Source organism: Bombyx mori, chromosome 17 (assembly GCF_030269925.1).
Source record: "Bombyx mori chromosome 17, ASM3026992v2".
Lineage (NCBI taxonomy): Eukaryota > Metazoa > Arthropoda > Insecta > Lepidoptera > Bombycidae > Bombyx > Bombyx mori.
The window spans coordinates 10,042,090-10,058,611 of NC_085123.1; the positions used below are offsets into that span (position 1 = coordinate 10,042,090).

Below are 16,522 nucleotides of genomic sequence, written 5' to 3' on the forward strand. Positions count from 1 at the left end.
TCCGGGTAATCTTGATTAATGGCGTCTCGAAAACCTTTCCACGCACTCTATAGTACATTGTTTTATAACGTCTATAGTTAATTTCACTACAATAAAATAAAACAATAGTACTTAAATTAAAGAAAATTAGTCGGTGACTCACAATAATGGTAAGTTAAGATTTTATAATATCAGAAAAACATCCATCTTGTTTGTTTACAGTATCATGTTTAATTCTATGCTATCAAAACTCCACCTAATCGAATTCTGATAATAAAAAAAACGATTAATAAAAAAACGTTTTCGATTATTTCTAAAGGGCCTCTGATGCACGCCCAATAATTATGCGAATTTTAACATTTTGTTGAGACAGGTTAGTCCTAGAGGAGGATAGTGATATGTAGCGAATAAGTAAGAAAAAATATATGAAATGAAGCCTACAGAACAATTTTTTTTTTTTAAACTTAGGGCTTTATTTTTGAAGATCAAAAAATACTATGATGGAAAAAATGTAAGCGAATCTTAGCACGTTAAGAATTTAAAATAGAGCATACCTTAAAACTTTTATGCCACAATATCCATTGTTAACAAAAAAAACTGGTTGATAGTAAAATAATTCATTTCATTCTGTTTTTGTTAAATTTTGTATTAAAAAATAAACACTTTTATTCGGCTTATTGCGAGCCTTCTGTAAAGTGGCTTCCGTAAAAAGCCCATAGACATTTAGAACGTGAATGCCGCCAACCCATCTGGATACCAAGTTTCAATAGTATTGCTTAACAATTGTTCCATCCACCATTTAAAGTCCAAACAAACACGCAAGACGGTAATGATGTACTTTATCGTTGACAAATATATGTGAATGCTATTTGCTTTAATTTTATGAATCCAATTGAAATGTATTTTCATCCAGATAGTGACATCTCATGTGGAGTTAATTGTTTTATATTTATCTCAAATCCTTTTATTATTGTAGCTTCAAACTAGAACCATAAACTTTATGCTAGATACAAGCCGTTGCCATATTATATTATTCATTACATTTATTTTTATTACGAATGTACACGACGTCCAAAAATAAATGATTTGAAAGTGGTTACATTTCTTAAATAATTTCTTCGGTTTTCACGAGTAGCAGATATAATTAATACTACTTTTACGTAATCGTCCGTGACTACGAAAATCATAAAATATTCGTAAAGTAGCAAAAATTGCACAGACATAAAAAAAAATGCGAGACTAAACGGTAAAAGTAGTTTTAGTTATATTATCTTTTTGTTTAGTGTTCGGAAATAAATTAATACTCTCATTATCTCTTCATTATCTTATTTCTTATGGGCGAATAAAAATAATCGAAATTAATTATTTTTATTTTTACGTTAGTATTATTGGTTAAATATCCGCAGTATTGTATTAGTATTATCGTCCTATTTTTCAGAGTTTCTAATCCCCTTAACGCATAATGCTCTAAACACGTCATTACAGATCCGTCCGATCCACTAACGGTGCTTTTAGGTACCATGAGCACCGGTCACCGTCCTCGTCGAACCCGTCGCTTGCGACGAAGGGCTCGACGAGTAAATTAACCCATAGACACAGCCCCCTGAGTTTCTTGCCGGATCTTCTCAGTGGGTCTAGTTTCCGATTCGATGGTAGATTCTGCGAAGCACTGCTCTTGCTAGGGCCAGTGTTAGCAACACTCCCGGCTTGAGCCCCGTGAGCTCACCTACTAGCTCGGTGAATCTAGAATAACCCCTTGAGGTTACTAGAATAGCTGGGTATAAAAAAACGGATATCGTAATATAGTTGGTTTTGTACCCCACTTTTTTTCGAGCCGTCGTGGCTCAAGCGATAAGACGTCCGGTGCATTCGTGTTGAGCGATGCACCGATCTTCGAATCTCAGGCGGGTACCAATTTTTCTAATGAAATACGTACTCAACAAATGTTCACGATTGACTTCCACGGTGAAGGAATAATAACATCGTGTAAATTATAATTAAAATTTGCGTAAATTATAATTTGCGTAATAACTGGTGGTAGGACCTCTTGTGAGTCCGCGCGGATAGGTACCACCACCCTGCCTATTTCTGCCGTGAAGCAGTAATGCGTTTCAGTTTGAAGGGTGAGGCAGCCGTTGTAACTATAATGATACCCTTAGTACTTATATCTCAAGGTGGGTGGCGCATTTACCTTGTAGATGTCTATGGGCTTCAGTAACCACTTAACACCAGGTGGGCTGTGAGCTCGTCCAACCTACTAAGCAATAAAAAAAGGCTCAAGTTGAATATTGAATTGAAACATTGTTGTCTTGCCTAAATTGGAAAACGTGAAAGGTATATCGAATATCAAAGAGTTTTTTTTTAACACGGCCGAACAATAAATAGTTTTAGGCTAGCCCTTGATATACCTCGGGTTACGATGCTGACTACGACCCTCCAGTATTGGAGTGGTACTAGAGGAAGACGATAGGAATATTGTATTTTGATTAACTTAGATCAGTTGGCGAGCCTACCGTCCACCTATAAAATCTCTCTCACTCACCGATGGGTAAATTTTACCTACCCGCGCGGACTCATAAGAGGACCGATAATTACGCAAATTATAATTTTGCGGGTTTGATTTTTATTACACGATGTTATTCCTTCACCGTGGAAGTCAATCGTGAACATTTGTTGAGTACGTATTTTATTAGAAAAATTGCCTCCGGGTAGGTATTGATGAATTGTAGTCACAGCTTAAAGCCGTGAACGCGTCGCGCCCCCGCCCTCAGACTCCCGTTGCGCCTCCAGCCCGTGCCACTCCGTCGCCGCGTCCGGTGGCACAAAATAAAACCCAGAACCCTCCCCCGGTTATCCTTCAGGAGAAGGCAGCTTGGGATCGAGTTTGCCTGGCCCTTAAGGCCAAAAATATAAATTTCACGAATGCCCGTAACCTCGCGAACGGCATTCAAATTAAGGTTCAAACACCCGACGACCATAGGGCCCTCTCTTCTTACCTCCGTAAGGAGCGTATAAGTTTCCATACGTATACGCTCCAGGAGGAGCGCGAACTCCGCGTTGTAATACGCGGAATCCCTAAAGAGTTAGATGTAGAGCTCGTAAAAGCCGACCTGTTAGAACAAGGCCTACCAGTGAATTCTGTGCACCGTATGCACACCGGTCGCGGTAGGGAGCCATATAATATGGTTCTAGTCGCTCTCCAGCCTACCCCCGAGGGTAAGAAAATCTTTAACACACAGACCGTCTGTAGGCTCTCTGGTATCGCTGTCGAAGCCCCCCATAAAAAAGGCACTCCTAGCCAGTGCCATAACTGTCAATTATACGGGCACTCTTCCCGTAACTGTCACGCGCGCCCCCGATGTGTTAAGTGTTTGGGCGATCACGCCACGGCCCTCTGCGCTCGCGACCAAAAAACCGCGACGGAACCGCCTAGCTGCGTCCTGTGTCGAACACAGGGTCACCCCGCGAATTACCGTGGTTGCCCCCGAGCCCCTAAAATAAATCGCCGCGTCGCCCGCCAAAACCGCCTCCGAGCTTCCGGCCCAGACATCAAAGCCTCGGCACCCTCTGCGTCGCAGGCTAAGCCAGCGTTCGTTCCGGCGGCGGTGCCCAGTGTCTCGGCCTGGGCAAAACCGCTGCCGTACACGAACACGGCTACAACTCCCTCCTCCGCGATTCGTCCCGCCCCCGCGACTCGTCCCTCTCCCGCGACTTGCCCTCCGACCGCGTCCGACAATCTCGCTTTAGCGATCGACTTCTTTCAGTCGATCAACTTTGAGCGCGTTAACGCTTTGGGCGACGCCATTCGCGCTGCCTCCACTGCACAACACTTTATCGCCGTTGTGCAGGAATACGCCGACGTATACGCGTCATTAAATACGTACGTCCTCCCCTCACTCCGCCGGTAATCAATGGCGTATATAAGTAGAATAAAGCCCCTATCCGTAACGATAGGATTTTTTAACGCTTACGGTCTCGCAAATCAACGTGATCAGGTTTCTGACTTTTTGCGTGACCACCAAATTGATATCTTTTTAGTGCAGGAGACCCTACTTAAGCCCGCGCGCCGTGACCCTAAAATCGCGAACTATAACATGGTCAGGAACGACAGGCTCTCTGCCCGTGGTGGTGGTACCGTCATTTACTATAGAAGAGCCCTGCATTGCGTCCCGCTCGATCCTCCCGCGCTCGCTAATATCGAAGCATCAGTGTGCCGAATCTCACTGACGGGACACGCGCCGATCGTTATCGCGTCCGTTTATCTTCCACCGGATAAGATCGTTCTAAGCAGTGATATCGAGGCGCTGCTCGGTATGGGGAGCTCTGTCATTCTGGCGGGCGACCTAAATTGTAAACACATCAGGTGGAACTCACACACCACAACCCCGAATGGCAGGCGGCTTGACGCGTTAGTCGATGATCTCGCCTTCGATATCGTCGCTCCGCTAACCCCGACTCACTACCCGCTAAATATCGCGCATCGCCCGGATATACTCGACATAGCGTTATTAAAAAACGTAACTCTGCGCTTTCACTCGATCGAAGTAGTTTCAGAGTTAGATTCAGACCACCGTCCCGTCGTTATGAAGCTCGGTCGCGCTCCCGATTCCGTTCCCGTCACGAGGACTGTGGTGGATTGGCACACGCTGGGCATCAGCCTGGCTGAATCTGATCCACCATCGCTCCCGTTTAACCCGGACTCTATCCCGTCTCCTCAGGATACCGCTGAAGCCATAGACATCTTAACGTCACACATCACCTCGACATTAGATAGGTCATCGAAACAAGTTGTAGCGGAGGACTTCCTTCACCGCTTCAAATTGTCCGACGATATTAGGGAACTCCTTAGAGCTAAGAACGCCTCGATACGCGCCTACGACAGGTATCCTACCGCGGAAAATCGTATTCGAATGCGTGCCCTACAACGCGACGTAAAGTCTCGCATCGCCGAAGTCCGAGATGCCAGATGGTCTGATTTCTTAGAAGGACTCGCGCCCTCCCAAAGGTCTTACTACCGCTTAGCTCGTACTCTCAAATCGGATACGGTAGTAACTATGCCCCCCCTCGTAGGCCCCTCAGGCCGACTCGCGGCGTTCGATGATGACGAAAAAGCAGAGCTGCTGGCCGATACATTGCAAACCCAGTGCACGCCCAGCACTCAATCCGTGGACCCTGTTCATGTAGAATTAGTAGACAGTGAGGTAGAACGCAGAGCCTCCTTGCCACCCTCTGATGCGTTACCACCCGTCACCCCGATGGAAGTTAAAGACTTGATCAAAGACCTACGTCCTCGCAAAGCTCCCGGTTCCGACGGTATATCCAACCGCGTTATTAAACTTCTACCCGTCCAACTCATCGTGATGTTGGCATCTATTTTCAATGCCGCTATGGCGAACTGTATCTTTCCCGCGGTGTGGAAAGAAGCGGACGTTATCGGCATACATAAACCCGGTAAACCAAAAAATCATCCGACGAGCTACCGCCCGATTAGCCTCCTCATGTGTCTAGGCAAACTGTATGAGCGTCTGCTCTACAAACGCCTCAGAGACTTCGTCTCATCCAAGGGCATTCTTATCGATGAACAATTCGGATTCCGTACAAATCACTCATGCGTTCAACAGGTGCACCGCCTCACGGAGCACATTCTTGTGGGGCTTAATCGACCAAAACCGTTATACACGGGAGCTCTCTTCTTCGACGTCGCAAAAGCGTTCGACAAAGTCTGGCACAACGGTTTGATTTTCAAACTATTCAACATGGGCGTGCCGGATAGTCTCGTGCTCATCATACGGGACTTCTTGTCGAACCGCTCTTTTCGATATCGAGTCGAGGGAACCCGCTCCTCCCCACGACCTCTCACAGCTGGAGTCCCGCAAGGCTCTGTCCTCTCACCCCTCCTATTTAGCTTATTCGTCAACGATATTCCCCGGTCGCCGCCGACCCATTTAGCTTTATTCGCCGACGACACGACTGTTTACTATTCTAGTAGAAATAAGTCCCTAATCGCGAAGAAGCTTCAGAGCGCAGCCCTAGCCCTAGGACAGTGGTTCCGAAAATGGCGCATAGACATCAACCCAGCGAAAAGTACTGCGGTGCTATTTCAGAGGGGAAGCTCCACACGGATTTCCTCCCGGATTAGGAGGAGGAATCTCACACCCCCGATTACTCTCTTTAGACAACCCATACCCTGGGCCAGGAAGGTCAAGTACCTGGGCGTTACCCTGGATGCATCGATGACATTCCGCCCGCATATAAAATCAGTCCGTGACCGTGCCGCGTTTATTCTCGGTAGACTCTACCCCATGATCTGTAAGCGGAGTAAAATGTCCCTTCGGAACAAGGTGACACTTTACAAAACTTGCATAAGGCCCGTCATGACTTACGCGAGTGTGGTGTTCGCTCACGCGGCCCGCACACACATAGACACCCTCCAATCCCTACAATCCCGCTTTTGCAGGTTAGCTGTCGGGGCTCCGTGGTTCGTGAGGAACGTTGACCTACACGACGACCTGGGCCTCGAATCAATTCGGAAATACATGAAGTCAGCGTCGGAACGATACTTCGATAAGGCTATGCGTCATGATAATCGCCTTATCGTTGCCGCCGCTGACTACTCCCCGAATCCTGATCATGCAGGAGCCAGTCACCGTCGACGCCCTAGACACGTCCTTACGGATCCATCAGATCCAATAACCTTTGCATTAGATGCCTTCAGCTCTAATACTAGGGGCAGGCTTAGGGACCCCGGTAACCGTACTCGTCAAACTCGACAAAGAGGTCGACGTGCAACCTAACCCATGCATCAGCCCGCTGAGTTTCTCGCCGGATCTTCTCAGCGGGTCGCGATTCCGATCCGGTAGTAGATTCATTCGCGAAACAATTGCTCTTGAGTTGTTAGGTCTCCTTCGGAGGCGCTCGGGCAGTTGTTAGCAAATCCCACCCCTCTTGGCTGAGCCTTTGCTCGCCCACCTGTCCTGGTGAAACTGGAAAGGCCTTCGGGCCACCAGTAAACTTTCAATCATAAAAAAAAAAAAAAAAAAAAAAGTCACAGCTTATAGGTAAACTAGAGAATGTCACAAAACATGTCAGACAGTGCTTATTCTGGGATCACGATCAAAAGTGTCGCGCTATTTACAATTCATTAATGAATCGTGATCAAAATTATTGACTCGGAGGCGTGGTGTGAATCGAACCAGATGAGAATCATTAAGTCACGCCAATATTATGTTATTGTGCTCAACCTGTCGTTTAGTGAATAAATGGATGTGTTGATATCCCAAATTGTAAACAGTAATGTATTTGCGAATATGTCAGGTTATATTTTTATATTTAGAGAGTATAAGGTTGCCATCATCGGTTTTTGACAAACTCATTGATATACAAATGGAGCAATCAAAGCGGCATAATTAAACAATGTCATTAATATTGACATTGACACAGATACAGACAAACAGAAAATGCACAAATCTCAAAAGACAAAAATGAAATGAAACACTTTAGAAACCCTTTACTTAATAATAAATAAAAAGTTTTACCATCATTGAGTTCCCAGAAAAAATCAAAAACATATAATAAACAATAAAATAAAATCATATCTCGTTAAATTCATAATTTGAATAGTGAATAGTTCTAAAACTTAAAAAATCTAAAACAGAACTTAGCTATTTGACTAAATTAAAGTATGAAAATCCCATTGAAAAAATAAAATAGAGCTTCCTGGGATTTTCCTTATTTAAAATCAACCTAGAAACAAAATTAAATTTTCGATATTTTCGCCCTAGTAACTTTTTATCCTTGATCGTCCTTCAGAGTGCGATCGAGAGCAACAAATTAGTAAAGGCAAAATATTCATATTAGCAAATCAATTTGCGCGCTGTCAAATTAGCCATTTTAATGAAAATTTTAGGGGCGTGTCTCCGTATATAGATTGTTTATTTCCTATTACAATTTTTTAATATTAGATTTATTTAACTTTTTTTCTTCTTTTATGGGATTTCTTGATACGTAAAAAAAAGTATAACGAATAATGAATAACACGTTTTAATCGTGCTTAAGTCTGTATGTTGTGAATTGAAATCTCTATATATTATTATAAAAAGGAATTGCTGTTCGTTAGTCTCGCTAAAACTCGAGAACGGCTGGACCGATTTGGCTAATTTTGGACTTGAATTATTTGTGGAAGTCCAGAGAAGGTTTAAAAGGTAGATAAATATGAAAATGCTCGGAATTAAATAAAAATAACAATTTTGTTTTCTCTTTGATGTGTCGTCCCCCGTCGGACGGATTCTTTTTGTTTGTTTTAAGTTCATTTTATACAAAAGTTTAAGTCTTTTATTTATCGAATGTGGCACTACGAAGTCTGCCGGGTCAGCTAGTACTTATTATAATACACAAACGCCTTCAAAATCCTTTAAAGACCTGGATACTATCTAATAAGGCCATTTCTAAGGTAAAACACTAATACGACAAGGGTTTTCCTAAGAAAGTAAGGAAATTAAACTATCCATATCATTAAAAAAGGCTCTGAGAGAACAATTGATTACAGCACCTGAATTGTACACGGGACTTCTCATTAGAAAGCATAATGAAAAATGCACCTGAGGCAATACTTCAAAAGCTATTTCTTGCTAACATACAAAAGAGTTTTACAGTGAAATTAATTTAGACAAAGTCACTTGTTCAGACAATCTATCAGGTGCCTAATAGGCATTTTGGTATTTTTCCAAAATTACCTTGGCCGTTCTTCCAACGGTAGGAATATCTATTTGCTCGTAATTTCTAACATATTTGCGAATGTTGTAAGGAGATAATGAAAGGAGGAAATGAAAAAGGAAAACGTTAAAAATGGAGGTAGAGTGGTGGACAGGGCTGGAATTGATGCCAATAATAAAAAGAAATAAAGTGATTTTTCGGAAAGTAGCAGTATTTCAAAACATTGCCTTGCCATTTCTATTTTTCCCGAATGAGTCAATATATCACAACTAAAGTCATATAAAAGACAAACGAATCCGTTGCCTTTAAGGTGGGTGGCGCATTTACATTGTAGATGTCTATGGGCTCCAGTAACCACTTAACACCAGGTGGGCTGTTAGCTCGTACACCCACCTAAGCTATAAAAAAAAAGCTTGCCATCAAACCAATAATGACCCAATATTTATTATCTGATACAGTGAGCACTTCCAGTCCATTTTTATGCTCTAGGGTCGAAATGTCCAGCCAATATCTGTCCAACCCTACAAACACAAACATAAGAATAGACAGAGCTGTATTTGCAGTTTGTGAAAAATTAAAATATTTAATGAACGTTTGGAACAATAAGAAATTATTTTCCGGTAGTGTCAATCAAATTACTGTTCTTATCATGCGACACGTCGCCATGGCCTCGTAGAAAACTCTTTTTCAACCAATGCCAAGATAAAATTTCAATTACACGATTTAGGCTAAATATAATATAATATCTATATATTAATACGTGAAACAAAAACTTTGTATCCCTTTTTACGAAAATTGCGCGGACGGAGGAGTATGAAATTTTCCACACTTATAGAGAGTATAGAGAAGAAGTGCACGATGCTAACATTTTTTTTAAATAATGTATAAAAAATACCTTAAATCAATAAAGAAAACACTACACACACTATCATGTATTTGACACACACACATAGACTCTGTTTATTGTCAAACTTTTGTTATTGCTTAAAGTTTGTGGTCAAATTTGGAATAGGTTAATATTATTTATCTTTATTAATATTCGTCTATAGTGTAGTCTTGGCTAAATCTGTGACAATAGAACCATAATAATGTTTAAACATAAAATTTCAATTGGTTAAAGTCGAATTTCGACTTCTGCGGGACCACTATTAAATATTATTTCGAAAATTACGAGTATGAGTGTCCGTACAAGTAGCGGTAGGCAGCGGCTTGGCTCTGCCCCTGGCATTGCTGAAGTCCATGGGCGACGGTAACCACTCATCATCAGGTGGGCCGTATGCTCTTCTGCCTACAAGGGCAATAAAAAAAAATGTCATAGCCGACTACTCCTGACGCTAGGCGTTTCTATTTCGGCAAAATTGAAATTATTCATGTTTCCAATTACGGATATTCGCAAATCGAGTGTAAAATAAATATTTCCCTACAATTTATTAGCTAGCGTTCGTCACCTTCTTAGTACTGTCTTAGTTGCCGTTGAAAAATACATATTTACAAACAATAAAAATTATTGACGCTTCACAATGATTGTCGGAAACAATTCGGAACAGTTTTAGGTAAATCAATAATGTTATGATACACGTGCAGAATTAACAAGTAACAAAAAAAATATTTTTGGAACTTCACCACGTGAGCACTGTTACGCATCGTAGTGAAAATAGCCACTACATTGTATGTTTTTGTGATTATTATTTATTACAAAGCTATCTATGACAAAGACGAGATATTTAGACTAACAAAATTACATATAATATTAAACAAAGTTCGCAAAAACTTTTGATAATCGAATAAAGTATCGTGGAATACATCATATGTTTTAAAAAAATAATTGATTGTTAACCTACACCCTGTAGTTAGCGTAGCGTCTACGTAGACACTAACTAAAATTTATTTTGCGTAGCCGATAATTTCCGATACAGAGTCTCGCGGTACAATTATAAAACATTTAGCGCTTCGTTGTATGAGAGTGTCTGTCAGTCGTGACCGAAATATTATCAGGCGCGATGCTTCAGGAGGCTTGAGATCATCGAGGGATGGTGGCGCAGACAGTACGCGATTGAGACGCGCGCACGACGCCTGCGCACCAGACTCCGCCATGCACGCCGATCCCGAGTCGCCCTGTTGTCGTGAGGAGACACAGCTGCTCCCCGACGAGTGGCTCAAAGTCAAGACGGTACCCACCAACGGGAACCTATCGCCCGGAGTCTACTATCCAACAGGCAGCAAGAGGTTCGTCGACGCCACCAAGCAACTGCCGTCACCGACCGAAACCATACCGTACTGTTTCGCTTTTGTCCGTTTATTGGCGTTTCGACTCATTCTGTTTTTATGTTGCATTAATTTTTATGTTAATTTTAGAATATTATTATGCACGATTAGCGTAAGAAAGCCTATAGAAGTCAGTGTATATAAACGATATTAACATTAACGAAGGCCGTCGACGTCACACCGACAGTGCAAGCGTGAACTAGACATTCACACATGTTAAAATACAATATGATCACAGGTATTGAGTAACATTACTGGACAAATAAATAAACAAATTATAATATTTATTTACAGGAGCCGATCGCACCGGCATGGCGTCACTAGAAGGACTAGACGGAGAGCGATTCTCAAAAATGGAGAGTGCAATATTCTCAAGTCCCGAATCTCTCAGCGGCGTTTGAGATTCCTGCAAGACATGTTTACGACTTTAGTTGACGCACAATGGCGGTGGACCCTCCTTGTTTTCACACTATCGTTTATACTGTCGTGGTTGGGCTTTGCGTTGATCTGGTGGCTGATAGCATTCACACACGGCGACCTGGAACCGGACCACCTACCGCCATTACAGGACTCTGCGAATTGGAAGCCGTGCGTTTTTAACATAAACGATTTCACGTCGTGTTTCTTGTTCAGTATCGAAACGCAGCACACCATTGGCTACGGTGCCCGTACTACAACGGAAGAATGTCCGGAGGCCATTTTCATAATGTGCCTCCAAAGTATCGTCGGTGTGATGATTCAGGCGTTCATGGTCGGTATCGTGTTCGCAAAGATGACAAGACCTAAGCATAGAACGCAGACGTTACTGTTCTCGAAGTATGCAGTCGTGTGTCAAAGAGATGGCGAGTTAAGTTTAATGTTCCGAGTGGGCGACTTGAGGAAATCGCACATAATAGGGGCGAGCGTGAGAGCGCAGTTGATTCGATCGCGGACGACTAAGGAAGGAGAGGTATTGTCGCATTATCAAACCGAATTAGAACTCAACGCAGATGGATGTGACAGCAATCTTTTCTTCATCTGGCCTATTACGATGGTACATAGAATAAATCGCGACAGCCCCTTCTACGGAGTGTCAGCGGCGGACGTACTACAAGAAAGATTCGAAATAGTAGTTATATTGGAAGGAACAATTGAATCGACGGGTCAAACCACACAGGCGCGCTCCAGTTACACAACCAGTGAAATTATGTGGGGGCATAGGTTCGTTCCGCTTGTGACGTACAACCGTGAACGACAAGGATATCAAGTGGATTATTCTAAATTTGACGAGACGACCCAGGTGGACACTCCGCTCTGTTCAGCAAAAGAGCTAGACGAATTTTACGGCAGCCAGGCTGATCGTAGATCTATCGGTGAGTTCCTTTTCAAAGTAAGATCTCGTGTCGGTGGTTGGATCGGTGTGGAAAATGTTAATAACTGCTTGTGATGTGTCCTTTACTGCTTCACTTCTCATTACCGTTCACAAGACGCACTAATAAGAATGTTTTGATAACCTATTTTAAAATTTAAAACCCCAGTATCTTATTAATCGTGAAGAAATATGGTATAGAAATGTGAATTTATTTTTTCTTCATAATAACAAGAAATCGCAGACCATTATTTATAATTATGCTATAATTTTTATCATTCAATTTTCTACAATCAAATTTCATAATGTTAATTATTATGATTCAAATCTTTTGTAATTAGTAATTTCTTGTACTCGTTTTGTACGTACAGCCATTACAAATTTTATAATTTAACATGTTTCCTGTATAGAGACTCGCACAGAGAGAAACGCTTATTGTCTTGCAAGATAATGTCCGCTGTGATAATGTTACCAAAGGATTTATTGCATTTGATCTCATTGTACTACGTAAATCATATTTTGACCTACTTCCGTTGTAAGTCAAAGCCCTTTGCAAACGTTGATACTATTTTATGATATCTTTATAATTTAATGACATCAAATAAGAATTAAACATCATGGACAGTTCTGAATTCTTGATAAAGACGTCTTTTTAAGTTTGTTTTCCACATTGAGTTATGGATCTTTATTTTGCTTATTTTTACCGCGGGGTGATCACACATTCCAATTAAAATCAAGACTTTATCAATCAAAATTAAATGTTGGCGATGTTCGCGTTGTGATATTGAATAGTAGGCGCGTATCACATAAGAATATGTTTATTAAAAAGACTTTATCAATCAAAATTAAATGTTGGCGTGTTCGCGTTGTGATAATCAATAGTAGGCGCGCATCACATAAAAATCATGTTTATTAAATGTACACCTGGAATATAAAATACAAAGGTATAATATATCGTATGACAACGTGCTTGCAACAAAACTACTATAGACTGCTACTAAAGAAACTTACTATAGTTTCATTTTTACAAAAAGTCATTTATGAAGAATGGTGCGAGGTGGTTTATCTATTGCTAATACTTGTGAACCTAGCTAGTTTTGAGTAGTTACCGAAGCCGTCACTCACCTTGAGACATGAGTTCTAAGGCTCCGTTTTTATAGTAAAACGGCTGCTCAGCCCTTCAAACCGAAACGCATTACTGCTTCACGGCCAAAACAGGCAGAGGGGTGGTACCTACCCGTGCGGACTCACCAGTGCACACGGATCCTCCCAATCCATTAACGGTGTTTTTAGGTACCACAAGCACCGGTCACCGTCCTTGTCGAACCAGTCGCTTGCGACGAAGGGCTCGATAAGTGAATTAACCCATAGACACAGCCCACTGAGTATCTCGCCCGATCTTCTCAGTGGGTCGCGTTTCCGATCCGGTGGTAGATTCTGCGAAGCACTGCTCTTGCTAGGGCCAGTGTTAGCAACACTCCCCGTTTGAGCCCCGTGAGCTCACCTACACGTCAAGGAGAAGCTGAAATAGCCTCTCAAGGCTATCAGCATAGGTAAGGAAAAAAAAGTGCACTCATACTAATAGTATGGGCGGCAGTTACATACCGCCCACATTGCGTACATTAAAAAAACTAACTTGTCTCCAGTAATTGTATGTAAAACGAAGCGTCACATATATTTATTATATTTATTATGTTATTATTCATAACTCGCAAGTGTACTCGTGATCTTCTTGTCAACCATGTCACATACTGTGTACACTGCAAACAAATATTCTTTCCTTAGTCTGCGCATCAAATAACGTGACTAAAGCATTTTTAAGACTATAACGAATTTATTAATGTGAAAATAAAAGCCTTTGCCTTCTCGTTTCGAAATATAATAGCTGTCATTGACATTTTTCAGGCTTTGTGTTTTTTTTTTTGATAGGTAATTGCACTCTTTAAAAGTCGAATCCTTGGAAATCAAAACTTATAAGCATTACAAACATATTCGGCCAGTCTTGTTCATTACAGAAGCAGTAAGCTAGCTTTGTTTTATATTATCGCGAAATTGTAGTATCAATGAAAAGTTTGGAGTACCTACTTCATATTCATATACCACATAAGTGGAATTACGATAAGTGAATAAAGCAGCGCTTATCTTACATTCATGTTTTAATATTGATAAATCATTTTTTTTTAATTTCCAAATTACTTAACAATGACCTCCTTTTGTCTATGGTAAAATGGGTCGCTTATAAATAAATGCGTGATTTTGGTGCAAGACTTAGTAAAATGCCAAGCTTAAGTTTTAAATTCAAATTGAGAACTCAGAGGTCTGTTTGTAATGTGAGCTAACCGGAGAATTTATGATTTCCTTGTAAACTAAAGCAAAGGATTTGTTTGATGGTTTTTGGATGGATGACAAACGCTCCATTTTTGACAGCTACATATCGATCACGAGCTCTCGTTTGAATTGGTGTAATTTAAGCGGGAAAATGCTGCCGCAAAATCTACAGTGTGGCAATTACATAAATGACACCACCGCTCGGACGTGTAACAATAATTACATGTACACACTCAAATACAAAGCTATTTATCTTTGAACATGTTAATTTGCATTCGTACCTATTAACTTATTAATTATCACATTGCCAGATCTTTTATTGTTGCAAAACGAACAACTTAAATATTACGTTATAAACCAGTTACATAGGCACCCATAAGATTTTTCCAATGGGTTTATGGTTCACACTTAAAGAGTCCTTTTTCCAACGTAATACTTATCTATTCACTCGGTTGTTGTAAAGTGCAGTTTTTGGTTGAAATTAAAAAAAACATAACATTTTATTTTAGAAGTGATATATTGCTTTCATATTTATTAAATAAGTATACTAAAATAATTTCGTTTTGTACAGTACGCTTTGGACAATTTAGATTCTCACAATATTTTACCTTGTAACGGCATAGTAATAGTCACTTCCTACTTCTCCCCTTAAAATAATTCGAGTCGTTTCTTATTTACCGATTATCGAATCTCAGCAGGATGCGCCATTTTGCCAATTGGTTTCCCCTTTTTCAAAACAGGATACATTTATTTTGATGTAATATCAGAACAATGGCATAAATAATTTCTTTCTCCACTCTCTAGTCACAAACAGAAATATAATTACAGTAAAACCGATAAATGAAAATTCTTCATCTAATCCTACAATATAGCTTTCATTTTGACTAAAATTAGTTAGGCTTTTACGCATATTAGGTATCAGTATTCGCTCAGATCAACGTAATCTTTTATCATATTTCAATACACACCTATCTATGTGTTCACCATTTATCATTTGTTTACTGTTGATTGATACAAGTGAGATTACCTGTCTTATCAAGTTATAGTCGTAATTGACCTTAAAATAAACGTTTACTGAGAATTTAGTAAACCCAAGTGTACCAATTGAGACTAAGTGGCATTGTTAAGAAGTTTCTCGGTTTATTGTTTGTGCAAACAAAGGTATTTTGCAGGGAATATGAAATTATTGTTCCTTCGTTTTAATAAGCCCCCAAAATAAAATGTGTACTTTTGATATAAGATAATAACAGCAATATCTTGACTTTGTAGTTCATCGGTTTTATTGATTTTGTCACATGGAAATCTTTAGTGAATTTAACTAGTAAATTAAAGCTGGGCAATTTTATTCAAGAAGTAATCCGTTTTCCCTCCAAAAACAAGACTATATAGATAGATTATAGATATATTATATACTTAAGTTAACAGTGTAGTTTTACGTCCCAAAAATGCAATTCTTAACAAATCAAGGTAAGAAATATATTTCTATCTTTTTCCATACCAAATGTCACAGCGCGTTCGAATTTATTTCAGTTACTGAGAAGTATTGTAGCATTTTTTTTTGCATTTGTTCCCTATTAGTTTTCACTTGTCTCTATTATGCCCAAAAGATTCACTGAACACTAATTTACTAATGATCTGAATGATGATGAATTTTATTTAATATTTTTCACGCACTGTAAATAACTATAAGCACTAGATTTATAATTTGTTTTGCTAAATTTATTTTATTTTAATGCAATTATATTTTAATAAAGAGTCTCATAAAAGATACAGAATGTTCGTGTGGTCTATTCACATTCTGTATCATAATTGAGAAAAATGATGAAATATAAAATTTTGAAAGTATTAATTAAACTTATTATTGAAAAGTAATGAAACGCATATTAGGAT

General features: G+C 40.2%; 1 protein-coding gene across 12 annotated transcripts in view; it reads left to right on the plus strand.

Annotated features, from left to right (window-relative positions):
* Nucleotides 1-16,522, plus strand: part of LOC101739050 (G protein-activated inward rectifier potassium channel 3) — a 41,085-nt gene that overhangs the window by 20,921 nt on the left and 3,642 nt on the right. For 2 of the 12 annotated variants that reach the window (XM_012695820.4, XM_038016993.2), the window contains exons 2-3: nt 10,701-10,917; nt 11,251-12,308. In XM_012695820.4, the coding sequence (XP_012551274.1) occupies nt 10,784-10,917; nt 11,251-12,308 (1,192 nt within the window). In that variant the 5' untranslated portion in view covers nt 10,701-10,783. Of the gene's footprint in view, nt 1-10,686; nt 10,966-11,250; nt 12,309-16,522 lie in introns of all 12 variants that reach the window. The other 10 variants (XM_062673372.1, XM_062673376.1, XM_062673374.1 and 7 more) reach the window with 6 other exon arrangements.